At 36.9% G+C, this 26164-nt stretch overlaps 2 protein-coding genes across 4 annotated transcripts; one reads left to right on the top strand and one right to left on the bottom strand.

Moving 5' to 3' along the window:
• Window positions 1-17218: 17218 nt before the first annotated feature.
• On the bottom strand, window positions 17219-21659 carry LOC149944066 (caspase-1-like). Its single transcript, XM_090176233.1, has 7 exons — window positions 21571-21659; window positions 21241-21351; window positions 20659-20773; window positions 20452-20599; window positions 20217-20392; window positions 19550-19673; window positions 17219-17777 (listed from the first exon to the last, which is right to left on the bottom strand). Exons 2-7 carry the CDS (start codon window positions 21327-21329, stop codon window positions 17539-17541), a joined length of 891 nt encoding a protein of 296 aa, XP_090032359.1. The 5' UTR covers window positions 21330-21351; window positions 21571-21659; the 3' UTR covers window positions 17219-17538.
• A 2683-nt stretch (window positions 21660-24342) lies between these two features.
• On the top strand, window positions 24343-26017 carry LOC149944065 (solute carrier family 66 member 2). 3 transcript variants are annotated; one of them, XM_090176234.1, is made up of 5 exons: window positions 24343-24738; window positions 24804-24940; window positions 25056-25139; window positions 25310-25526; window positions 25587-26017. In XM_090176234.1, exons 1-5 carry the CDS (start codon window positions 24497-24499, stop codon window positions 25777-25779), a joined length of 873 nt encoding a protein of 290 aa, XP_090032360.1. In that variant the 5' UTR covers window positions 24343-24496; the 3' UTR covers window positions 25780-26017. The 3 variants fall into 3 exon arrangements, with proteins under 3 accessions (XP_090032360.1, XP_090032363.1, XP_090032361.1); XM_090176237.1 differs by having other exon boundaries at window positions 25310-25504; window positions 25587-25785; XM_090176235.1 differs by lacking the exon at window positions 25056-25139 and having other exon boundaries at window positions 25587-26009.
• Window positions 26018-26164: the final 147 nt, after the last annotated feature.

The following is a 26164-nucleotide window of genomic DNA, read 5'->3' as shown; positions in this document are numbered from 1 at the left end:
TTAAACCAATATCTAAATATAACCAGGGGCGTAGCTACTATTCTCGGGTCCAAGGAGGTTACGGGTTTCGACGTGGACTCCACCGTTTTGGCCAAATAGTAAAAGCATTTTTTCAGAATTTAATTTACCGATTTCGCAAATTTCGAAATCGAAATATCGTTTGCAGAATAGGACCAATAATGGTGCCTAGGGATAGGTTATAGTTATGCAATTACCTACTTTTAAATTTGAAATGGGACACCCAGAAATAATAGAAAGGGACTCCACCTATTTGTCCTACCTTCCTAATAATTCCTTACATTGGCACTGAATAGGGCCCCAAAATTATTTTAAGGTGGCCCATAAAAAATAGGGGCTTCACCTATTTGTCCTACCTTCCTAAAAATTCCTGACATTGCCACTGAATAGGGCCCCAAACCTCATCTAAGGTGGCCCATAAAAAATAGGAGCTCCATCTATTTGTCCTACCTTCCTAAAAATTCCTGACATTGGCACTGAATAGGGCCCCAAAACTCATCTAAGGTGGCCCATAAAAAATAGGGGTTCTATCTATTTGTCCTACCTTCCTAATCATTTCTGACATTGGCACTGAATAGGGCCCCAAAACGCATCTAAGGTGACCCATAAAAAATAGGGACTCCATCATTCTATTTGTCCTATACCTTCCTAAAAATTCCTGACATTGGCACTAAATAGTGCCCCAAAATTCTTCTAAGGGAGCCAATAAAAAATAGGGGCTCCATCTATTTGTCCTATACCTTCCTAAAAATTCCTGACATTGGCACTGAATAGGGCCCAAAAATTCTTCTACGGGAGCCCATAAAAAATAGGGGCTCCATCTATTTGTCCTATACCTTCCTAAGAATTCCTGACATTGGCACTGAATAGGGCCCCAAAATTCTTCTACGGGAGCCCATAAAAAATAGGGGCTCCATCTATTTGTCCTATACCTTCCTAAGAATTCCTGACATTGGCACTGAATAGGGCCCAAAAATTCTTCTAAGGGAGCCAATAAAAAATAGGGGCTCCATCTATTTGTCCTATACCTTCCTAAAAATTCCTGACATTGGCACTGAATAGGGCCCAAAAATTCTTCTACGGGAGCGCATAAAAAATAGGGGCTCCATCTATTTGTCCTATACCTTCCTAAAAATTCTTGACATTGACACTAAATAGAGCCCCAAAATTCTTCTAAGGGAGCCCATAAAAAATAGGGACTGCATCATTCTATTTGTCCTATACCTTCCTAAAAATTCCTGACATTGGCACTAAATAGAGCCCCAAAATTCTTCTAAGGGAGCCAATAAAAAATAGGGGCTCCATCTATTTGTCCTATACCTTCCTAAGAATTCCTGACATTGGCACTGAATAGGGCCCCAAAATTATTTTAAGGTGGCCCATAAAAAATAGGGGATCCATCTATTTGTCCTATACCTTCCTAAAAATTCCTGACATTGGCACTGAATAGGGCCCAAAAATTCTTCTAAGGGAGCCCATAAAAAATAGGGGCTCCATCTATTTGTCCTATACCTTCCTAAAAATTCCTGACATTGGCACTAAATAGAGCCCCAAAATTCTTCTAAGGGAGCCAATAAAAAATAGGGGCTCCATCTATTTGTCTTATACCTTCCTAAGAATTCCTGACATTGGCACTGAATAGAGCCCCAAAATTCTTCTAAGGGAGCCAATAAAAAATAGGGGCTCCATCTATTTGTCTTATACCTTCCTAAGAATTCCTGACATTGGCACTGAATAGGGCCCCAAAATTATTTTAAGGTGGCCCATAAAAAATAGGGGATCCATCTATTTGTCCTATACCTTCCTAAAAATTCCTGACATTGACACTAAATAGAGCCCCAAAATTCTTCTAAGGGAGCCCATAAAAAATAGGGGCTCCATCTATTTGTCTTATACCTTCCTAAGAATTCCTGACATTGGCACTGAATAGAGCCCCAAAATTCTTCTAAGGGAGCCAATAAAAAATAGGGGCTCCATCTATTTGTCCTATACCTTCCTAAGAATTCCTGACATTGGCACTGAATAGGGCCCCAAAATTATTTTAAGGTGCCCCATAAAAAATAGGGGCTCCATCTATTTGTCCTATACCTTCCTAAAAATTCCTGACATTGGCACTGAATAGGGCCCCAAAATTCTTCTAAGGGAGCCCATAAAAAATAGGGGCTCCATCTATTTGTCCTATACCTTCCTAAGAATTCCTGACATTGGCACTGAATAGGGCCCCAAAATTCTTCTAAGGGAGCCAATAAAAAATAGGGGCTCCATCTATTTGTCCTATACCTTCCTAAGAATTCCTGACATTGGCACTGAATAGGGCCCAAAAATTCTTCTAAGGGAGCCAATAAAAAATAGGGGCTCCATCTATTTGTCCTATACCTTCCTAAAAATTCCTGACATTGGCACTGAATAGGGCCCAAAAATTCTTCTACGGGAGCCCATAAAAAATAGGGGCTCCATCTATTTGTCCTATACCTTCCTAAAAATTCTTGACATTGACACTAAATAGAGCCCCAAAATTCTTCTAAGGGAGCCCATAAAAAATAGGGACTGCATCATTCTATTTGTCCTATACCTTCCTAAAAATTCCTGACATTGGCACTAAATAGAGCCCCAAAATTCTTCTAAGGGAGCCAATAAAAAATAGGGGCTCCATCTATTTGTCCTATACCTTCCTAAGAATTCCTGACATTGGCACTGAATAGGGCCCCAAAATTATTTTAAGGTGCCCCATAAAAAATAGGGGCTCCATCTATTTGTCCTATACCTTCCTAAAAATTCCTGACATTGGCACTAAATAGAGCTCCAAAATTCTTCTAAGGGAGCCCATAAAAAATAGGGGCTCCATCTATTTGTCCTATACCTTCCTAAGAATTCCTGACATTGGCACTGAATAGGGCCCCAAAATTATTTTAAGGTGCCCCATAAAAAATAGGGGCTCCATCTATTTGTCCTATACCTTCCTAAAAATTCCTGACATTGGCACTGAATAGGGCCCCAAAATTCTTCTATGGGAGCCCATAAAAAATAGGGGCTCCATCTATTTGTCCTATACCTTCCTAAAAATTCCTGACATTGACACTAAATAGAGCCCCAAAATTCTTCTAAGGGAGCCAATAAAAAATAGGGGCTCCATCTATTTGTCTTATACCTTCCTAAGAATTCCTGACATTGGCACTGAATAGAGCCCCAAAATTCTTCTAAGGGAGCCAATAAAAAATAGGGGCTCCATCTATTTGTCTTATACCTTCCTAAGAATTCCTGACATTGGCACTGAATAGGGCCCCAAAATTATTTTAAGGTGGCCCATAAAAAATAGGGGCTCCATCTATTTGTCCTATACCTTCCTAAACATTCCTGACATTGGCACTGAATAGGGCCCAAAAATTCTTCTAAGGGAGCCCATAAAAAAAGGGGCTCCATCTATTTGTCCTATACCTTCCTAAAAATTCCTGACATTGACACTAAATAGAGCCCCAAAATTCTTCTAAGGGAGCCCATAAAAAATAGGGGCTCCATCTATTTGTCCTATACCTTCCTAAAAATTCCTGACATTGGCACTGAATAGGGCCCCAAAATTCTTCTAAGGGAGCCCATAAAAAATAGGGACTCCATCTATTTGTCCTATACCTTCCTAAAAATTCCTGACATTAACACTGAATAGGGCCCCAAAGTTATTTTAAGGTGGCCCATAAAAATAGGGGCTTCACCTATTTGTCCTACCTTCCTAAAACTTCCTGACATTGCCACTGAATAGGGCCCCAAACCTCATCTAAGGTGGCCCATAAAAAATAGGAGCTCCATCTATTTGTCCTACCTTCCTAAAAATTCCTGACATTGGCACTGAATAGGGCCCCAAAACTCATCTAAGGTGGCCCATAAAAAATAGGGGTTCTATCTATTTGTCCTACCTTCCTAATCATTTCTGACATTGGCACTGAATAGGGCCCCAAAACGCATCTAAGGTGACCCATAAAAAATAGGGACTCCATCATTCTATTTGTCCTATACCTTCCTACAAATTCCTGACATTGGCACTAAATAGAGCCCCAAAATTCTTCTAAGGGAGCCAATAAAAAATAGGGGCTCCATCTATATGTCCTATACCTTCCTAAGAATTCCTGACATTGGCACTGAATAGGGCCCCAAAATTATTTTAAGGTGCCCCATAAAAAATAGGGGCTCCATCTATTTGTCCTATACCTTCCTAAAAATTCCTGACATTGGCACTGAATAGGGCCCCAAAATTCTTCTAAGGGAGCCCATAAAAAATAGGGGCTCCATCTATTTGTCCTATACCTTCCTAAAAATTCCTGACATTGACACTAAATAGAGCCCCAAAATTCTTCTAAGGGAGCCCATAAAAAATAGGGGCTCCATCTATTTGTCCTATACCTTCCTAAGAATTCCTGACATTGGCACTGAATAGGGCCCCAAAATTCTTCTAAGGGAGCCAATAAAAAATAGGGGCTCCATCTATTTGTCCTATACCTTCCTAAGAATTCCTGACATTGGCACTGAATAGGGCCCAAAAATTCTTCTAAGGGAGCCAATAAAAAATAGGGGCTCCATCTATTTGTCCTATACCTTCCTAAAAATTCCTGACATTGGCACTGAATAGGGCCCAAAAATTCTTCTACGGGAGCCCATAAAAAATAGGGGCTCCATCTATTTGTCCTATACCTTCCTAAAAATTCTTGACATTGACACTAAATAGAGCCCCAAAATTCTTCTAAGGGAGCCCATAAAAAATAGGGACTGCATCATTCTATTTGTCCTATACCTTCCTAAAAATTCCTGACATTGGCACTAAATAGAGCCCCAAAATTCTTCTAAGGGAGCCAATAAAAAATAGGGGCTCCATCTATTTGTCCTATACCTTCCTAAGAATTCCTGACATTGGCACTGAATAGGGCCCCAAAATTATTTTAAGGTGGCCCATAAAAAATAGGGGATCCATCTATTTGTCCTATACCTTCCTAAAAATTCCTGACATTGGCACTGAATAGGGCCCAAAAATTCTTCTAAGGGAGCCCATAAAAATAGGGGCTCCATCTATTTGTCCTATACCTTCCTAAAAATTCCTGACATTGACACTAAATAGAGCCCCAAAATTCTTCTAAGGGAGCCCATAAAAAATAGGGGCTCCATCTATTTGTCCTATACCTTCCTAAAAATTCCTGACATTGGCACTAAATAGAGCCCCAAAATTCTTCTAAGGGAGCCAATAAAAAATAGGGGCTCCATCTATTTGTCTTATACCTTCCTAAGAATTCCTGACATTGGCACTGAATAGAGCCCCAAAATTCTTCTAAGGGAGCCAATAAAAAATAGGGGCTCCATCTATTTGTCTTATACCTTCCTAAGAATTCCTGACATTGGCACTGAATAGGGCCCCAAAATTATTTTAAGGTGGCCCATAAAAATAGGGGCTCCATCTATTTGTCCTATACCTTCCTAAACATTCCTGACATTGGCACTGAATAGGGCCCAAAAATTCTTCTAAGGGAGCCCATAAAAAAAGGGGCTCCATCTATTTGTCCTATACCTTCCTAAAAATTCCTGACATTGACACTAAATAGAGCCCCAAAATTCTTCTAAGGGAGCCCATAAAAAATAGGGGCTCCATCTATTTGTCCTATACCTTCCTAAAAATTCCTGACATTGGCACTGAATAGGGCCCCAAAATTCTTCTAAGGGAGCCCATAAAAAATAGGGACTCCATCTATTTGTCCTATACCTTCCTAAAAATTCCGGACATTAACACTGCATAGGGCCCCAAAATTATTTTAAGGTGGCCCATAAAAATAGGGGCTTCACCTATTTGTCCTACCTTCCTAAAAATTCCTGACATTGCCACTGAATAGGGCCCCAAAACTCATCTAAGGTGGCCCATAAAAAATAGGGGTTCTATCTATTTGTCCTACCTTCCTAATCATTTCTGACATTGGCACTGAATAGGGCCCCAAAACGCATCTAAGGTGACCCATAAAAAATAGGGACTCCATCATTCTATTTGTCCTATACCTTCCTAAAAATTCCTGACATTGGCACTAAATAGAGCCCCAAAATTCTTCTAAGGGAGCCAATAAAAAATAGGGGCTCCATCTATTTGTCCTATACCTTCCTAAGAATTCCTGACATTGGCACTGAATAGGGCCCCAAAATTATTTTAAGGTGCCCCATAAAAAATAGGGGCTCCATCTATTTGTCCTATACCTTCCTAAAAATTCCTGACATTGGCACTGAATAGGGCCCCAAAATTCTTCTAAGGGAGCCCATAAAAAATAGGGGCTCCATCTATTTGTCCTATACCTTAGTAAAAATTCCTGACATTGACACTAAATAGAGCCCCAAAATTCTTCTAAGGGAGCCAATAAAAAATAGGGGCTCCATCTATTTGTCCTATACCTTCCTAAGAATTCCTGACATTGGCACTGAATAGGGCCCCAAAATTATTTTAAGGTGCCCCATAAAAAATAGGGGCTCCATCTATTTGTCCTATACCTTCCTAAAAATTCCTGACATTGGCACTAAATAGAGCCCCAAAATTCTTCTAAGGGAGCCCATAAAAAATAGGGGCTCCATCTATTTGTCCTATACCTTCCTAAGAATTCCTGACATTGGCACTGAATAGGGCCCCAAAATTATTTTAAGGTGCCCCATAAAAAATAGGGGCTCCATCTATTTGTCCTATACCTTCCTAAAAATTCCTGACATTGGCACTGAATAGGGCCCCAAAATTCTTCTAAGGGAGCCCATAAAAAATAGGGGCTCCATCTATTTGTCCTATACCTTCCTAAAAATTCCTGACATTGGCACTAAATAGAGCCCCAAAATTCTTCTAAGGGAGCCCATAAAAAATAGGGGCTCCATCTATTTGTCCTATACCTTCCTAAGAATTCCTGACATTGGCACTGAATAGGGCCCAAATATTTATGAAAACTTTAATAAAGCACGGTTTTTCGTGTTGAGTGAGATCCTATTAGCGCCAAGCAAAGTGGTAAAATTCGGTAATGAAGAAGTAATCTTGCCTCGAAAGGAATGGTGGCGAAACTAGTGTTGAGTTACATAATGACTCCTCAAATAGGAAGGTCGTCTCGAGATAGATTTGATCGCTTAAAGGGGACAAAGATAGCGTGTCAATGAAAAGAATTTTGCGCTTAATATCGAACTGTCAGCACGAAAATACGCCACAAGACGGTGTCGGGTTACGATCGACGTATCTTCGTTCGGATCGAATGACCAGGGTTGAGTAAACCGTAGAATTGAATTTGACACAAACTAGAACGAACGCTTTCACAATTCCCAAATATTCAAGGACTGTTTAATCGTGTATGGATCGTCCCGCCAAATTTTACACATTTTGGTTCAGTATAATCTAGGAGCAACAAACACAACACCTCACACAAAGTGAACGCAACCCGTCAAAAGTCATTTTATTGGTTAGACGCTTTATCGCCGGCTGCCGTCGGAAGGGGTAAATTTCGGAAATTGTCTTCCCCCTTTCCGTAAAACGTTCGTCCAATGAAATTTGTACACAACACTGCATTAGCGTTTAAAGGCTAGCTGTGTTCTCCTTGCGTTTGTTGCTCCTAGGTATAATCAACAATGTATTTATTTCCACTTAGGGAAAATGACTATAGTGTGTATTCCACGCCTTATATGAATGACGTTTGATGACGATGAACGAGCGAATTTTTTTATCGCGGGTTGTGCCGGTGGCCATTTTGTCTAACACAAGTTTGGAAGTTTAGCTGTGTTTCTAAGCCTTGGCAGATAACTGGTGAAAATGTCTAAATGAGCAATACAAGGTTGTTGTAATAGAAATATTTTTCGCAAATACCTAATTTTATCACTCCCAGAAATGCCTTCGCCATATCCAGCACAAAATTTATCCTTCTCGTTATTTAAAATCATTAACATAAATAGCACCACGATTAGCGACTAGGAGATATCACTAACAATATGGCCGCCCAACGTTTTTTAAAACCGTTATTTACGCTGGAAATTCGAAATTGGTACTAAGCCCCGCCTCGTGAATACACACTATAGGTGGTTTCTTTTCGCTTGTTCCGGGATTTCGGCGTAGGGTAAGAAGAGTAAGGCTATAACGCCATTTTACTCCGATTCTGTGTTGGCGAATAGAGTAGTATCCCTCTGTAGCTTTAGGCTATGGCCGCCATTTCGAGGGCAGTTTTTTATCTATAGGAAAAAGCATGGGTGACGTCGACATACGTCACGCCGATATTACTCTATAGTTTGAGTCGGAGTAAAAACGTTTTTCAAAAATGTCTGCCTGTGGCCTTTTTAGCAGATAAATTTTGGCTAGCAGACGACAAAATCCGATTTACTCCCTGACACCTCATTTTCAGAAGGAGTAAGAAGAGTAGCAATAATATTCAGGAACAAGCGAATAGTTTAAGGGGCGGTGTATTGGGTGTAATTCACATCCCCAGAACAGGCGAATAAAACGTTTAAACGTAAAAAGAGTACACTTTTAGTCCGAGAACAGGCGAAAAGAAACCAGTCCATAATCCCCCTCCTGCTCTTTCCCCCATAACAAAATTTTAATCTCATTGATCCCCACACTTATGACGCTTCCGAGGCTATTGAATGGCTCACCGGTGACGTATTTGCTACCCCTCCCACACCGCAGGGGGTCGAAGTTGAACATGATGACCGAAACGAGTCTAGGTGGCGTAACGGCTCCGAGGTAGCGCCTATGATCTAGCGTCTGCTACAAACAAATTAAAAATTCATAAGCGCTTTTTTCTTAAATAAACTTATCAAAATATGAGCCAATGACGCAAAAATTATATTAACGATGAGGAAAAACTAATAGCGTCTGCTTCAGCCGCTACCTATCTTGATTTCAGTGGTGATTTAATAACCATATTTTAAGTATTAAATTTAAATTTTAACAAATTTCCAATCATCTTGTACATTAACTTAATAAACCCAAGAGGAATTTTACCTGGTAGCGAACACGTTAATTTAAATTAATTTTTAGACAAACCATCGAGTTACCTGGTTTTTGGAAATACAAAAGAGAAACGCGAACATGTTAATTTAAATTAATTTTTAGACAAACCCAATTTTTCGAGTTACCTGGTTTTTGGAAATACAAAAGAGAAACGCGAACATGTTAATTTAAATTAATTTTTAGACAAACCCAATTTTTCAAGTTACCTGGTTTTGGAAATAAAGTAGCGAAACGCAAATATTTTTTGGAGTTAGATGACGCCTATATCAATTGGTACGAAATTCAAATATCATTATAGTGCGTACGCGGGCTATGAGGTCCCGCGAATTTCCCAGAAATCTCACTTCAAATTAAAATTTCTTAATGCAACCGAAAACGTAGTTCAGAAATGATCAGTACTATCTAAAAATATATTTTTCAAACAAGTCGGTCCTAATTTAAAAAAAAGTATGTAAATTTAAAGTCGAATATCGCCATACTAAAATGGGCAAATGACGAACTTGTGGGCCCCCGATCTCCAAAATTCATAGCGGGCTACCGAGGGCATGATATTTCCTTTCGATTGAGATATCCCTGGCCCTTCTAAGCCGAATTATCTGAGAGTGTAGTGAGCTGTTGGCTCGCGTGGCATCCTACGCATTGTAGCCCGGCCACCTGTTTAAAAGCCATTATAAGTCGCTAGATGACTTGGGCCTAAGGTGGTGCCTTGGGTATTAGCCTAGCGGATTATTATTACTATACGGTGGCATCGGGTACACTGTACGTGGGCCCAGTACGCACAACTCCCTTAGGGATTTCGAATAAAAACGCACAATTTTTTCTTCCAAAATTATTCTGAAAAATCAACTGGAGCTTGCAAAGAGACATGTTTCAAGCAAATTGCATTACGTAAGTTATATAATATATATTTCTGACATACCTAAAAGGATGAAATTTTCAACATCGACTAAACAGATAACGAGATATTGAATGCCGTGATTCCAAAATATTTAAAAATTACCTCAACTTTAGGGAATTTCAACTGTGGACGCAAAAAAAAAACGTTTTGTTGGAAGCAAACATTTTACTGGCGTTTTCGAGGGTTTTTTAAAGCAAGACCATTAGTTTGTTTTAAACATCTGCAAAAACCAAAGTACAACAACGTGTATACACAAGGAAGAGTGATGTTCGAAGAATGCCCACAAAGTAAAAAAGACAAATGGTGAAAAAGTGAATTGTCGGATTATCACGGAAGAGAAGCCCAGCAAAATTTTTCCAGCTACAACAAAAATTTCGCAAACAAAGCGGCCCTTTTTTGCGCACCAAACGACATTCCTGCAGAACTCCTGAGAGGAACCTAAAGACGTTGCACGTGCTCAACAAGAGATACCTTAAAGATATACAGCTGAAATACGTCAGGGACATTACCAAATTAGAGGTCATCTTTGCAACTGAAAGTATAGCCGTATTTGGAGGTGCGGTGTGAATAACATTTATCGAAATAATTGTAAGAATTGGTTCCTACCCGTTTGTAATCATAAGTTTATATAATATTATTCCATAAGTATGACACTTACCATTTCTAAAAAAAAATCCCAATACTACTACATTTTCCCCATTATTACTAATAGCATAAGTAACAAAATAACTAGAAGTATGGCAATTTTGAAAAATTAACACCGAACTAATTTTCAGAGTTATTGCGCAATCATGGTTTAGTTATCAGCACAGAGCCCCCTAGTGTCTAAATATCTCCATTCTCCAAGGCGAAATATACTACTACCAAGGACGATAATACACTACACGCTTATATTTAAAGGTGGGTAAAAATGTCGACCCACCGCCACCCTACGAAATTTGAATTTATATGAAGACGAATTTCCTGTCTTGCGTAGTTTCGTGTTTTCGGTTTAAAATCGTCTGCGTTTCAGACGACGAGTAACGAAATAGCAGTTTCCTATTGGTCTTTCATATAAATTCAAATTTTGCTGGGTGGGTCGGCATTTTTATGCTGGGTGGGTCGGCATTTTTATGCTGGGTGGGTCGGCATTTTTACCCACCTTTTAATAGCTCTGTAGCTTTGGGTTATGGCCGCCATTTTGAGGGCAGTTTTTTATCTATAGGAAAAAGCATGGGTGACGTCGACATACGTCACGCCGATATTACTCTATATTAAAGGTTTACTGAGAGCTATTTCTGAACTGACTACGCATTTTCGTTGCCAAGGCGTAGGACCAGTGCCTTTTAATTTATTTGTAAGACGAGCATTTTTCTCTTTAGAAACATTGATCTTATCTGGTATGACGTAAATTCGGTGTAATTATTACGAATCAATGATACACTTATCAAATATAATTATAAACTTATGACGTAACCTTTGACCGAGCAATTTTCTTTCGTTGATATCACTCTGTCAGTAAAATATTTATCATATTATGGAAAATATTATTAACTTACATTATGGTCCAGGAGTTAAGCCCATAAAAGCTGAATCCATGCATTTGGTATTTGACGTTATGCTTTTTCTTGTAGATAAAAATTTTACACCAAGTCACCATGGCTAAAGCTACGAAATGCTTTCACTCTTTTGTCAAAAAACAACACAAATAATCTAGAAGTAAAAATAATCTAATGCTTTCTTAAGGTCAATCTGTTTAATAACTGGTAATTAATGCCAAAATCTAAGTTATATAAGTCGTTTAGCAAGCTCGATTTACTTGCGCTAGTTTTCTGGTCAATTGGAAGTGGTAACAAAGGCATAAGATGACTGGAAAAGGTACGAGCTTTTGGCACGATAATATTTGTAGAAATGTATTACTATTGACGTCTTTTACTGACCTACACTAGGGCACTATAATGGCTGTCCAAAAACTCAGAAGAAATGCAAGTTTATTGGGAGCGAGATAAAGTTCGAGCTCACTGTCGAGCGACACGGAGATTTCTATCTTTGGCGCCAAGCAGTCTCTGGCGTCTCGACAGGAAAGGAGTGGCTAGGATGGAATTGAGAGGGAGCGTGGTCCAATGACAGATAGTTCACGCTATAGCCGGACACGTGTTTTCCTAAATTAGATGTGTCTCTCTCGTCAGGTGTAGCCTCAAAAGTCGAAAGCATAGCGGGGGGCCCCACACCTGAGTAATTTAAACATGGTGGTGGTCCTCTCGCCGTTCTACTCAGAAATGACAACGAACAAACCCCCCTCTAGTGTCGATTCAATTCTCTGCTTCGGGGATATCCAGTTTTTTTTTGCACGCGAGATATTTGAAGCAATCATCCAAAGCAGGGTTACCACTATAGTTCCCGATTAAAATTCCCTGACAGTTTTTAGAAACTTTTCCTGATCTATTTTGATGTCACAATTGGTAAATTTTTAACTTATCATTTTACTTTTATCAGAAGTTAATGTATTTCTATCCGCTTATATGTTAGAACAAAATTGAATTATATAATATAATTTTAGGCAAGCATCCATAGCAGGTTTTCCACCACACTTTCATATTCAAATTCACTGGCAGTCTTAAGAAAATTTCCCTTTTAAGGTCAGAATTAGACAATTGTCAACTTAACATTTAACTTTTATCAGATGCTAATTACTTAACTGCAGCTTATATAATAGAACAAAATAGTATATATTTTTAAAATGGATGACTTCTTACGTATTTGGTAATAAATAAAAATTAAAATCCGCTTTAGTTACGTAATAAGTTTTATCATGAATATATGGTTTTATTTTTTATTTTTTACTTATAAAATAGTTTATAAGCTAGATTTAAGCAAGCATCAAAGCAGGGTTGCCATAATATTTACAGATTGAAATTCCCTGACCATTTTTTATGAATTTTCCTTGGTCTTTTTAAGATAGAAATAAGGCAATTTGAAACTTTGTATAATTAATTTACATAAGCTTATGAAGGTGACTCTTCAGGCTATGTTTTAAATAAAAAACGAAATATTATTTTCAATATAAATTTAAAATTTCTGAATTTTCAAATTCTTAAAATTCCCTAACCTTTTAGACCAATTTTAAAATTTCCCGACTTTTTCCTGACTTGTGGAAACCCTGCAAAGCGTCTCGTAACTTTTCTCAGATTTGCCTGAAAACAAAAATCCGCGTAACATTAATTACGTGGTTTTCACTTAAAAGAATTACTTAAATTGCATTATTAATATTAATACCAAAGGCGAAAATATAATAAGATTACACATCTATAAAATATAATGGAGGAATAGTAGCAACAATGAAATATATAATAACCGGAAGTAACCTACAGTGGCGTAGGAACGGGGGGGGTACAGGAATACAATGTACACCCCTTGAAATTGGAAAGGGACGCCAAAGTGGTACGAAAAGGGCGCCAAATTGTTTTAGAAGGGGCGCAAAAAGGATGCTGATGAGGGGGTGCCAAATTTAGCATCCAAGCTGTACCCCCTTTAATCCAAAACGTTCCTACGCGCCTGCTAACCTAGGCAAACCCTAGTTTAAGAACCTTGAGATAAACTTTATAGTCCTGTCAAAGTAACAGTTGCTATTCCTCTTCTATATTTTCTTTGGTTCAACTCAAATATATAAATTAATATTTTTGAAATGCCCACCATAAAGATACATGATTTTTACTTTCAAACGACGTTATTTATTCAAGCAGATTGTGGTTTATTTAAAAACAAATTGCGGTACTGGCATTGGTGTCGAGGACAACAGCGTTGTGACGTAACGTACACGAGCTGCAGTTCTTCCCGTGTGGATAAAAATTACAGCTGTAAGTCCCTCTAAATTCTTACATTGTTAGTCCACCATGGACTACCAGTGGTGGCCTTCCATCACTGACAAGCGAGAGTGAATAATTTTTTCCACGACAACATTGCGTTAAGGGTGAGGAGATTTGGATATATTAAATATGAAGATAAGTTAGCATGTCATATTCGAAACTTTCTTTCAGGCGCCCCTGGTCTAATAATATTGTGCGCCCTTTTTAATATGGCTGGGTTTTTATTGAATAATTTTCAATTAAATTAGAAAAAAATATAAATGACCAAACGGAGCCCAATGGTAGAGATGGGCCTAGGTGTTAATATTTAAAATGTAGATTGGACAAAAATCCGTTAGATATGAAACTTATTTTAAGCTATGAGTATTTATATTTAAAAATATGACCAATTTTGTTTTGCAATTAACCATCTTATTGAATTTCTTTTAGTATCCCTATATCTAAATTTTTACGACTCTGAATAAATTAAAACGCGATTTTTTATTTTTGTCATATGGTTTGGCCAAGAATGTATTTATTTTTACTCAGGGAGAATGAATATGTCGAGATTATTTTTAGCGTTTCTCCAATTCCACCCGTTGGCCCCCCCCGGTATGATCCTCCGCTTTAATAAAATCAAATAATACTGCAATCTCATTGGTTCTTAAAAATTACGTTTTTCGACGCGATGAACGTTGCTGCGAGGACGCAAAAAATAAGACCCCCTCCTTTTCCCCTCCCCCCCCCCCTTAGCGTGACGGGGTTAGGGGCTCAACGTGTCCGTCGATAGTCTCGACATATTCATTCTCCCTGGGTAGAAATAAATACATTCTTGGTTTGGCGATGACATTTCTACAATATATCACTCATAACAACGAGCTTTTTCAGACGTAGCGGTCAAGGACGTATATAAGGGGGGGGGGGGGGGTTAGGATTCGATTACTTTCTTACGAAAGGAGCGCAACATTGAGAAATAAACAGTAAGACGTAAAAATGAATTGAAATATCCGCAACGCAGCACAGTAAAATATATTCGCAACACGGATAGATGGCGCTAGCATACCATTTCCAATATCGTCTGATCCAGGCTTGGAAATAAGCGGTGGTCACTGGGTCAAAGACCAGTTTATTAATTGCTCGGACCAGTTTTTTTATTCAAAAGCTAGGGGTTCACTGGTCCAATGTCCAGTTTATTAATTCAAAATTATCTACCGTATTATTAACCAACTGGTCTACGTGACCACTTACATAATTCTAGAGTTGGGAGTCACTGGCCAAATAGACCAGTTAAGAAATAAACCTTATTTCCAAGCCTGGTCTGATCGAGTTTTTATAAATGCACCTATCAATCAGGCTTGGAAATAAGCGGTGGTCACTGGGTCAAAGACCAGTTTATTAATTGCTCGGACCAGTTTTTTTATTCAAAAGCTAGGGGTTCACTGGTCCAGCAGTGTCCAGTTTATTAATTCAAAATTATCTACTGTATTATTAACCAACTGGTCTACGTGACCACTTAAATAATTCAAGAGTTGGGAGTCACTGGTCAAATAGACCAGTTTAGAAATAAACCTTATTTCCAAGCCTGCTTTCAATATTCATGCAATGCAAGGTTCTTACATGCAATGGAAACAAAAGTGGAACAATGGGAAATTGAGGAAACCTAGTAGCGTTATTTATATGACTGATCTCGAATAGTTCTTTTTATAAAGAAACGTGGCCTTCTGGGACCCTATTCTGTAAGCACTTCTCGATCGAGATCTCTCTCGATCTCGAATCGCTCTCACGAGATGTCGAAAAACGCTATTCTATAAAATATTTGTCGAAAAATGCTACTCGAATTCGATGGACTTCTCGAAGTCGATCTCGTCGTGTCCGAAGCTTACGAGATCGCTTTCGACAGAGGTTTCAACCAATCATCGAGCTAGTAGTTCTTTTTAACTACCTCCCCCCCCCCCCCCTTCTCCCGTGTTGCCAAAAAGCTACCACTACCCAAACCGTCTTTCTTAGGGAAAAAAGCAATAGCGCTTGCTATAGCTCGGCTTGTATTGTAAAATATAGCCTTAGAAATCGATAATAGATGTAATTTTCAAAGATAAAGAGTTATAAGAGACCAAACAATAAATCCTTTGGACTTAGAGCTCGGCGTTTGGATAAGAAATAAAAACTTTATTCATTTTTATCCACAAACGAAAATTATCCGAAAAAAACCCGATTATTTTACATGTTAAATTGCTATATAGCCGTGGATAATATCCATGGATAAACAGTTAATCGTAATTTTTATGGTTAATCAAAACTTTAGCGGTTAATTTAGCTGTTTCGCCGAGCTCTATTTGGACTTTAAATATATATATATATATATATATATATATATATATCCTTTCTCTAAACTATAAAACATGGGCGTTTGTAATCAGCTGTTTTTGTGATGGTGTATTCTTATTGGTCGGAAAATAGAGAGACTATGCGCGATTACAACCGGAAATATGTAGAACCCACGTGGTCTACTCGCTTGTCGAGAGTCGAGATGTATCACTTCGAAGTCGATTTCGATGAAGTATAGAATAGCGTTTATCGAGAAATGACTTCTCGATCGAAGTGATTGCCTTCGAGATCGACTTCGAGTCGACATCGAGAGTGAGATCGAGATAAATTAGTGAATAGCCTCCCTGGTTTAAATGTTGCTCTCATGTCACCGTCTCTCACTTTTACTGTAAAGGCGGGTACACAAATAAAGCTCGCAAACGAATTTTGAGCGCACGAGCAAGCGAAGCTAGGATTTTTTACAATATCGCTTCGCGTCTCATGTTTGCAACCACCTTAAGTTTTAAATTGAACGTATGAAAGCTGTCTCCTCGTTCAAAATTATCTCTGCACAAGAAAAAAATTCAAAATTTGTCTACTATTTCTTCACATCTTTAGTTGACGGATATTAAGGCAGATGGCGCTATATTTCCTAAGCTAGAATCCTATATGTATTTTTTATTCATTTTATTTTATAGAAACAACTGTCGAGATCGTATCGATCTTGAATAAATTGCAAACACTGGGATATCTAACAGAAGTAAAAACACATCTTTCTATCGATCAAAAACGGATCTAGGAAGGAAGAAGAATTATTTATTGATTAGTTTATCCACAGTCACACTATTGCTAGAAACGTCTTAAGTACAAGCTTCCGTCAAAAATAACTCGTCGCACGACAGTCTATAACGTAGTAGTTTTATTTTTTTACAAAAACACATGATTTTGTATCGAACTTCGCGTTTGATAAATCCATCCATAGCTTTTTGATATTTCTTTTTCCAGCCTTATTTCCAGAGCTCACCCGGGAAACTAGTGAAATTCAAACGATTGCGTCGCCCTTATATCCCATTTTGTATTTCGCTATCCAGTCTAGTTCCTGAAGTTTTAATAGGTAAAATCAATAAAAATTTGTCAAAAAAAAATTTTCAAGTGGTGAATACAACGTGTTTTATTTTTTAAAACATTCGATATAAATTACAGTAATAAAATACTTTTTAATGCACTTTAAAAATGGCTCAAGTTTAGCCAATGTTGATACAAAATTGAGCCAAATTGTCTAATTATAAATTAAGAATTTTTCTTAAGTTACAAAAAATAGCATTTCCTTGCGTTAATATAAAAATAAACAAAATTTAGCCAAATTATATTTGTCTTATCAGTAATCAACAATTAAGAATTAAGAATTTTTGTGTGCTACAAAAATATTTTTAAGTTACAAAAATAGTGTTTCCTCGCATAAAAAGGAACAAATTGACCAGATACAGGCTTAAGTTGAGCTTAAGTTCCGCTCATAGCTTGGGTGGAAAGTAGACTTTCCTTGTCAGAGTGTAGGTAATGTAAGGCACTTGTTTCTTTTTATCCATTATGGCATCGGAAGGGACGTTAGACTCGAAACCGTACGAAACTATACGGTTAACAACTGTCATAATTTCTAATAAATCGCAAACAGTGCCACACTGTTCCAATGCGGTACAAAGCGCTTGAATAAACCAAGATCCATTGGTTGTATTTCTCCAAGAATAAAAACCTAAAACAATTTTGTATAATTTTGTTAAAAATAGAAGATATTTAATTTATGAAATATTTTTGAAGACTTTTAAAGAGACCCCTAAGCTAAATTTCTAAAGACCCTTAAGATACGAATAAAAAACAATCTTTTGTGGCTGTGTGGCGTAAACACAAAACCAAATTAAAAATAAATTAGGTTCAGTGAGTTGCCCAATCCCCGCTTTTATGTGTTTTCAAGCGTTCTTTAGAAACCTAGCTAAATTTAGATTGTGAATTTCGAAAGAATAGTTTGAATTAACCATTACATAATTATTACAAGTTAAGTCTATACTAGAAAACTAGTAGTGAGAAAACAATATATCTACAAAACTGCGGTATTATAAAATTTTGTACTCAGTTGCAGCATAAATAACATAGTAATATAAATAGTTATGACACAACGATTTTGGTTAATGATAGTCTGTCGTAGAGTGATTGCGTAATCGGAATTGCCCCTTCTTTCTCTTTGCTGGCGAAATTTCTGTCAAATTAGTTTGATGGCTATTTATACAAGCGACAACGCGTTGAAGTCTCAAATTTGAAAATAGCTAACATAATCATAAATTCAATAGTCAATTGCTTTGTCAGTTATTAGCCATATAATGTTTTAAATTGTCATTGGCGAATGATTCATTAAAGAATTTAGCGTTGTGACACTAGAAAGTGTCATACTTCCATTTACTATGTTACTTATAGTCGCGGTTTTAACACGTCTAAAATAAAAATGTTTCATTTGGAGACCAGATGGCAAATTATGCATATATATTAGTAGGTCAATCACATAATGAAATGACACTCCAATCTCAGAGCTGTGAAAGGTGGGGTGGCGGGGTGGTTAGCACTTTCGCCTCGCAGCAAGAGGAGCAGAGTTCGATCCCAGCTTGTGACACTATGTGAAAACTCGGAACAACTCCTTCTGCTTTGAGTTTGCAAGTTCTCTCCCCACTGGTTTAATTGGTTTTACTTGTTGAGGTTAATGGTAATAGTTAGTGTAGGGAGCTGTTGTCATGGGTCCTTCTAACTTAAATTTATAACAGTGGGCAGGGTGAGTTGCTCATTAAAGTCAAAGTGATGGGCACCAAAGACTATATATACGCTTCGCTAAATAGACTGGCGTGTTCAATGGCTAACTTGCATACGATAGCAGACGCTGGTCAAAATTTCCCAGTGTTTCAGCAGTGCTACTAGTGGCGCTTCTTAATGGCTGGTCAAAGGCTTCTCCCGTGTTTCGAAAGTGTTAACAGGTGTAGGGGGCACTAGTCAAAGTGACGTAGAAGGCACTTGGCTTGGCGCCAATCATTTCCTGTATATATAGGAGCCACCTAGCTAGATAGAGGGTAGCATAAACGACCAATGGCCTAAATTTTCTATGTATATAAAAACTATTAAAATTAGCCCATGTATTTCTTGCTCGTATATCAATATTAAGACAATATTAACAGGATTGTATAGTTTTTGCCTTATAATATAAGACATGAAATTTTGTCATGGCAGCCATTTCAAAGAGGGGTTTAATATTATTTTTATATTATTATTATTAGAGTAATCTAAACCACTTTTTAAGCAAAGCCTAAAAGCTTGAAAGCTCGATAAAATTTTAAAGCTTGGCGCGATACTCTCAAAGTGAAATTTTTCATACTCTGAGCTCGGCTCGAATCTCAAAAATCAAGGCTCACACATGCCAACTCAAAACCAATTAAAACTTGATTTAAAAATGCTACAGTCATTATAGAGATAAAAATCAGTATTTACCAGGTACTGTTGAAAAGGCCATGAAGAAGTCTGCGTGAGTGGGAATTTTGCACACTGAATCAGCAACCACACGCTCTCCATGTTTTATTAAAGCACCACTGTCTAATTTGTCCCCCTGGCAAGCCTAAAAAAAAAACAAACCATTATTTTGTGAAAATGTTTCTGATCATACAATGATCAACAAAAAAGCTAAACAACTGAATAGGTTTGGATAGTTATAGAAAAAATTGCTTTGCTGACCATGATATCATACTTAACATAATCACCAATATGTATGCAATAATAGTATTTCCACTGATGAAACCCTGTTCACAGTATATGACGTTAATTCTGTTATTTACAATACAGAGACCTGTCAACTTTATAGATGGGAAACGGAAGTGAATGAAGCGAATTTTCCAAATGTGCAGAATTTCTGGCTTTTAAAATCTCAAGTTTACCAGATTCCAAGCGATCGCGAAATTGTTACTATGATAACCTCTTCAATAGCGCAACCATTATATTTTATTTTTCGGTCCTTGTTAAATGAATTTTTTTCTATGGAAATGCTATACCGGTATAATTTTAAATAATTATGCAAATATGATAACTTAAATATAATAACACAAAATGTGACATTAGAGTGAATGGTACTTTAGGGTGGTGTAAGTGTAAATTAAATTCAAACCTGAAAAAAGAACAACTTTGGTTTTCCGGCTAAAGAAGGGCAAACATCAGCGCGGAAAGGAGCAAAAAGTAGTTCCGTCATAATTTTGGTGTCTCTGGCATAAACTACACCCTCTTCGCCATGTGAAAGGAAGCATAAGGCAAAACAATCGTTGCTGGAGTGATCCTCTTCAGCAGCTACAAGTAAAAACCTATTATAGGTTTTTCATTCATAAGACTGATCCAGTATGACGTACTGTCTTTAATAATATCCAATATTTGGACTGCTTTTAAATTTGGATGTATACGAACATCAAAATCTAACTCTCTAAAACGATGATACAGCTTTTCCGCATCAACATCAGTTCCATTCCTTACGTTAAGGCCAGTATGTCTATCAAAATCCTAAAATTCATTTTTCCATCATTAAATATCACATGGAATTTAAAAATGATAATATTTACTTTATGATTAAATATAAGGCATTTTCCCCGATTTCTGTGTCTCATATAATAAACATTGCTGTCTTTAGAAATTGGGCTGGAAGTTATGGTTCTATGACTCTTACCAAAAGTCCTCCTACGTAATGAGGTTGTTAATATTAATTGGTTAGTCATTTCATTAACAACTGTAATGCGAGGGGAGAGACGTACACAAAATACCGTGCAAATTGGAACTATGTAAAAAATAAACAATAGATTAATTTCATGAGGCTTCTAAAAAACACCTTAATTTAATCAAACATGACTTAAATGTGATTTCTAAAAGATTAATTTGGATGAATTACATTCAATTTCAACAAAATCACATAAACCTAAGGTTTCACTCTATATCTACATAAAATCACAGTAAGTTTTGACATGGGATTTCTCTACAAAAGTTGAATTTATTATTCATAAAATCACTATAGCTTGTAACATTTGAGAGAAACCATCTCCAAAACAAATTTAAAAAAATCTAATTTATTTTAAAATGCCATACGTTCCTAGCGGAAATGTCAAACCCCTAATTACAATATTGAAATTTTAGAAGACTTAAAAACTGACTCGAATAAGCTGCGAGCATCAATGGTATCGCCATTTGCATGAGTATTATTGGTCAAGTTAGTATTGTTATCCATATCCATGGCTGACATAGTGCGTTATAAATGTTTAGTCCTGGAATTAGAATTAATGAAATGGGTTACATTCGAAGCTATATTTTCCCACCCCTTATTTAAGTTATTTTCTGCCTTTGGTTTATAAATTTTTGCAAGCAAAGGCTTAAAAACGAGACTCATAAAAGAGTTCTTCTGCAATTATTTTACATGACATTATATGAATAAAGAAATAACTTTATGTTAATTGAATGGTATTTATAATGTGCTAATTTCTTACCAGTTGTTTACTGATAACAACAATGAGCTTTTTAATACTACGATTTTGTTTAACAAAGAAAATAACGTTGCGTTCTCAGGTCTGTAGTCTGTACTGTCTGTTTGGGCAGGTAAATTTAATAAGGGTAGAGACATGAGACTTTCAAAGACAGGGATACACCACATCCGTTGAAAATGTCATTTTTTGGCATAGAAAATGGTCATTATCCCTCTATCAATAAAAATCGGGAAGAAAACGGATATGTTTTAAGGCGTTTGCGCGACAAACGGATCAAATCCTAGCTTGGGCACAGGAAACTTCGAACGCGCATCTAATGTTAAATTTGAATGTGTTAATTATCCCGCTAGGAGCGCTACATACGACCAAAAACCTACTATCGCCAAAGGCGGTGAATACAATCATGACATTTGTGAAATCGCGGAAAAATGTTTTTTCTTCGGTTTTCCACTTTCCTTTTTAGAAAAAACAATGTTTATTAAGTTAACCTATCTTTTATCAATATATTTATGTATAATTCATAGTTTAAAAAAATATTACCTTATAAAAATTAAATAAAGAGACGCGATTTTTACGCGAAGGCGCCATATTCGAAAAAACGTTTTGAAGGCTGTAGTGGTGTTTAGAGCGTTTTGATGTGTAAATAATGTGTCTCTTAAACCAGAAAACTATATAGGTATACACTTGGAATGTCTAAGGAAGATTGTTACGGCCGTGATGAAGCTCGTAGAAATGGGCGAGTCTTAAAGCGGGAAAACTCACGAGAAAAACTCTCGCGCCTCGCTACCCTAATTCGACGAAAACTCGTCATTAAGCCTAGTCATGGTTATTATATTATTAGCTTACCTGATTATCTCTTTTATAACCATACAAATACCTGAAATTAGGTATCACTACACTTCTTTCGCGAAGAACATTATAATTACTTCAAAATATTAAGTACGATAACAAATTGAGGTTTTTAAGTCTATTGTTTTATAAGCCTTTTTTTTACGCGGGAAGATCGCCTTTTTGTTACCATGACGACGCATTCTTATCGCGTCAAACCTTGAGCCAATGAATTTGAAATGTCGTGTTACGTCTTACACTTGACGTAGTTAAGCCCCGCCTTTTTCTCGACGCGCTAGAATGCTGCCGCCTACGGCCGAGCTTGACGCCAGTTCGCCTTGAACCTTCAGCCAATGAGAGGCCGTAGAGTGGTTCCGCCAAGGAGGATAATAATCCTCCTTGGTTCCGTTACTATAGCGGGAGATAGGTGACGTCATTCTCTCCGGTGACATTAAATTCTTGGGAGAACCGCTCTTTGAGCTCTGATTGGCTGAGATCTGGCTTCGTCTGCCACGGCGTTTGGGCCATTTGCCAGTTACACGGCAGCATTCTAGTTACATATGAGATTTCTATGACCTCTATAGTGTCTTGCTTTTACCTATTTAGTTCCAAAGATGTACCTAAACATCTTTTATCTTCAATTATATTAGATTTAAGATTCTTACTCTTAAAACTGATTAGATTTACAGAAAATGTTACCTAAGAACGGTTATAAACTCGTGAATTTGCTATATATATATATACTATCAAAAGTGACATAATTACCAAAAGTATGTCAAACGGACCTATTTCATAATGAATGTTACGAGCGAAATACAAGTTGGGAAGGGAGAAGGGGAAGTATGCCTTGGGGAGGGAAGGAAGTTAAAACCAACAAATAACGCCTCGTAGTGAGGAACGGAGGAATTAAGTAGCACTGGTCAAAGTTAGTGTATTTTTTGATTTTTCGTCATTCTGTGGAGATGCTATTGCTATCGCCACCATAGAAATCTCATAGGTAACTAGAATGCTGCCGCCTACGGCCGAGCTTGACACCAGTTCGCCTTGAACCTTCAGCCAATGAGAGGCCGTAGAGTGGTTCCGCCAAGGAGGATAATAATCCTCCTTGGTTCCGTTACTATAGCGGGAGATAGGTGACGTCATTCTCTCCGGTGACATTAAATTCTTGGCAGAACCGCTCTTTGAGCTCTGATTGGCTGAGATCTGGCGTCGTCTGCCACGGCGTTTGGGCCATTTGCCAGTTACACGGCAGCATTCTAGTTACCTATGAGATTTCTATGATCGCCACATACCTACGGTATAATACCATAGACTAAAAAAAGATCCAGAAAGGCGACAATAAATAGTCTTTTATGTGGTAAATCTCGAGTCGAGCATTCATTAAACCTTTAGCGTACGAAAGTACAGAGATTCTCACACTTTTGGTAATTATCTCACTTTTGATACTATAAATAAAGATTTGTTATTATTAAAGATTTATTATGTTTAATAGAGACATTATTTACGTATCAAAACGCTATAAACACCTCTACAGCCTTCAAAACTATGTGTTCTAATATGGCGCCTTTCCGTAAAAGACGCGTCTCTTTTTCTTCATTTAATTTTTAAAAGGTAATATTTTTTTTAAACTATAAATTATACATAAATATATTGCGAAAGATAGTTTAACTTGCTATACCTTGTTTTTTCTAAAAAGGAAAGTGGAAAACCGAAGAAAAAACATTTTTCCGCGGATTCGCTTGTATTCCCCGCCTTTGGCGATAGTAGGTTTTTGGTCGTATGTAGCGCCCCTATCGGGATTATTCATACACGCAAATTAACATTAGATACGACTCCGAGTAGATAGAAACTCCATGCTCGTATCATACGAGCATGGAGTTTCTATCTACGAGGCGATTTATGGGGCCGCTAAAGCGCGGTACGCGTGATCGAAGTTGGCCGTGTCCATAGGCTCCTACCCTACTATAATTACCCTGCATTAATTTACATAAACGAACTCTTAATAGTTAGCTCCGGTTATTAGTACAAGTCTATAGAAGAATGTTTAACAATACAATCTGAATTTCCTTACTGTTACGTAGCAACTTTTCTTTAAATTCTAATGGAAGAAGATGTATTAGGAAGTATAGAAAGTGGTGGTTTAGGCGTGAGCTTTTCTAGTTTGAACATGGAGTTACTAACTACTGTGATATCTTATTTTGGATCATTCACTATGATATTCGGTGGTCTAGTTCCTTACATACCACAATATCGCGAAATTAAACGCACAGAAAATGCTGATGGGTTTTCTTTGTTTGTATGTTTGGCATTGCTTCTAGCAAACACTATGAGAATCTTATTCTGGTAAATTACTTTTTCATAAATCTACCAGCAATATATTTGTAACAAAATATACTTATCACTTAAAGGTTTGGCCACCCTTTTGAGCTGCCTCTTTTACTACAAAGTATAGTAATGAACTCTGCGATGTTTGCTATGATTAATTTATGCATTGGTATAAAACGTCGCACTCAAATAGTTCCAGCCCAGTCCCAAGTATTTACAGGTAAAAATAGTTTTGAATTTTGCTTGCCATTAAAAGTACAGAATTCTATTTCTCTTCCTTGAAACTAAACAAATGGGGTTTCATAATTTATATTAAATCTAACTAATGATGTTAGACACTAAAAAGAAGGATGAAGATTTGGCGGAAAAATCCAACACACTTGAGCATGAAAAGATACAATTATCTAGGGTATTTTTGGGTATGTTTTCACTTTGGAATTGTGGAATGCTCTCAATTTTTATTAACTATTTGCACTGGGGCTTCATGTTCATTTCTTTGAACAAACTTTTTACACTAAGAATTGTTTAACGCTTGATGGCGATATTAATTATTTGAAACCAAAATTTACTAAAATGAAATTTTGTCTAGATTTTAACATCAAGCATTTTTGGGCTTGGACTGATTTTCTCAGTTACATTGAGTGCATCGCAACATTTTCAATCGCAGTGGGTGCGATTGTTTACTTATTTATAGAAGTGCCTATAGTTATTGAAGGGATTGGGCTTTTGGCATTATTAACCGAAGCCATGTTAGGAGTTCCACAGTTTTATAAAAATTTCAAAAGTAAATCTACTCTAGGAATGAGGTACAAAATTTTTTTTTGTTAATCTATATATATTTTTTTATAACACTTTCTAATTTTCAGTAAGAAAATGGTGTTTTTATGGACTGCTGGAGATATCTTTAAAACAACTTATTTCATTTTAAAAAATGTTCCACAACAGTTTTGGATATGTGGGTTATTGCAAATAATGATGGATTTATCGATTATGGTGCAAATTCTAATTTATCAAATTACTCCTGGTCGTTTATTAAAACCGGGAAAACACATTAGTTGATTTCTCTTAGGCACATAATGTGTCTTTGCCAAAAAAAATTTACTTATATTACGAAAATACAAGTGATGACATAGTTAAATAGTTATAAACTTGCTAGTCATTATTATTTAGTTTATAAACCAATATTTTTATACTTTGTGTGAAAGTGTTTTTATATGTATCAAAAAATCCAAATGATATTCTTTTCTCAAATTTGAGGAATTTTAATTTATTTGTAGCATTAATAAATAATTTTGAAAGACTTTATATGCAAATTTTATAAGGTCATTTACCTTTCTGACTACTCCATGAGAGTTGCTCCAAGGGGAGGATTAATCCTCCTTGGTTGCTCCACACCACTTTACCGAGATTGTTTACATTTGAGCTTTCAAAATGTATCACGAGA

The sequence above is a fragment of the Leiobunum rupestre genome, chromosome 5 (assembly GCF_980474605.1).
Source record: "Leiobunum rupestre chromosome 5, qqLeiRupe1.1.hap1, whole genome shotgun sequence".
Lineage (NCBI taxonomy): Eukaryota > Metazoa > Arthropoda > Arachnida > Opiliones > Sclerosomatidae > Leiobunum > Leiobunum rupestre.
This window is presented reverse-complemented; position numbering and strand designations above follow the sequence as displayed.

Bases quoted from the DNA above. Each gene is read 5' to 3' on its own strand.
- LOC149944066 (XM_090176233.1), bottom strand. From the start codon at position 21,329: ATGTCAGCCATGGATATGGATAACAATACTAACTTGACCAATAATACT. The intron at 20,393-20,451 runs GTACGTCATACT...TTTTACTTGTAG, and splicing joins ATTGGATATTATTAAAGACA to CTGCTGAAGAGGATCACTCC. The intron at 17,778-19,549 runs GTAAATACTGAT...AAATTGTTTTAG, and splicing joins GGCCTTTTCAACAGTACCTG to GTTTTTATTCTTGGAGAAAT.
- LOC149944065 (XM_090176234.1), top strand. From the start codon at position 24,497: ATGGAAGAAGATGTATTAGGAAGTATAGAAAGTGGTGGTTTAGGCGTG. The intron at 24,739-24,803 runs GTAAATTACTTT...TATCACTTAAAG, and splicing joins ACTATGAGAATCTTATTCTG to GTTTGGCCACCCTTTTGAGC. The intron at 24,941-25,055 runs GTAAAAATAGTT...TAATGATGTTAG, and splicing joins CCAGTCCCAAGTATTTACAG to ACACTAAAAAGAAGGATGAA.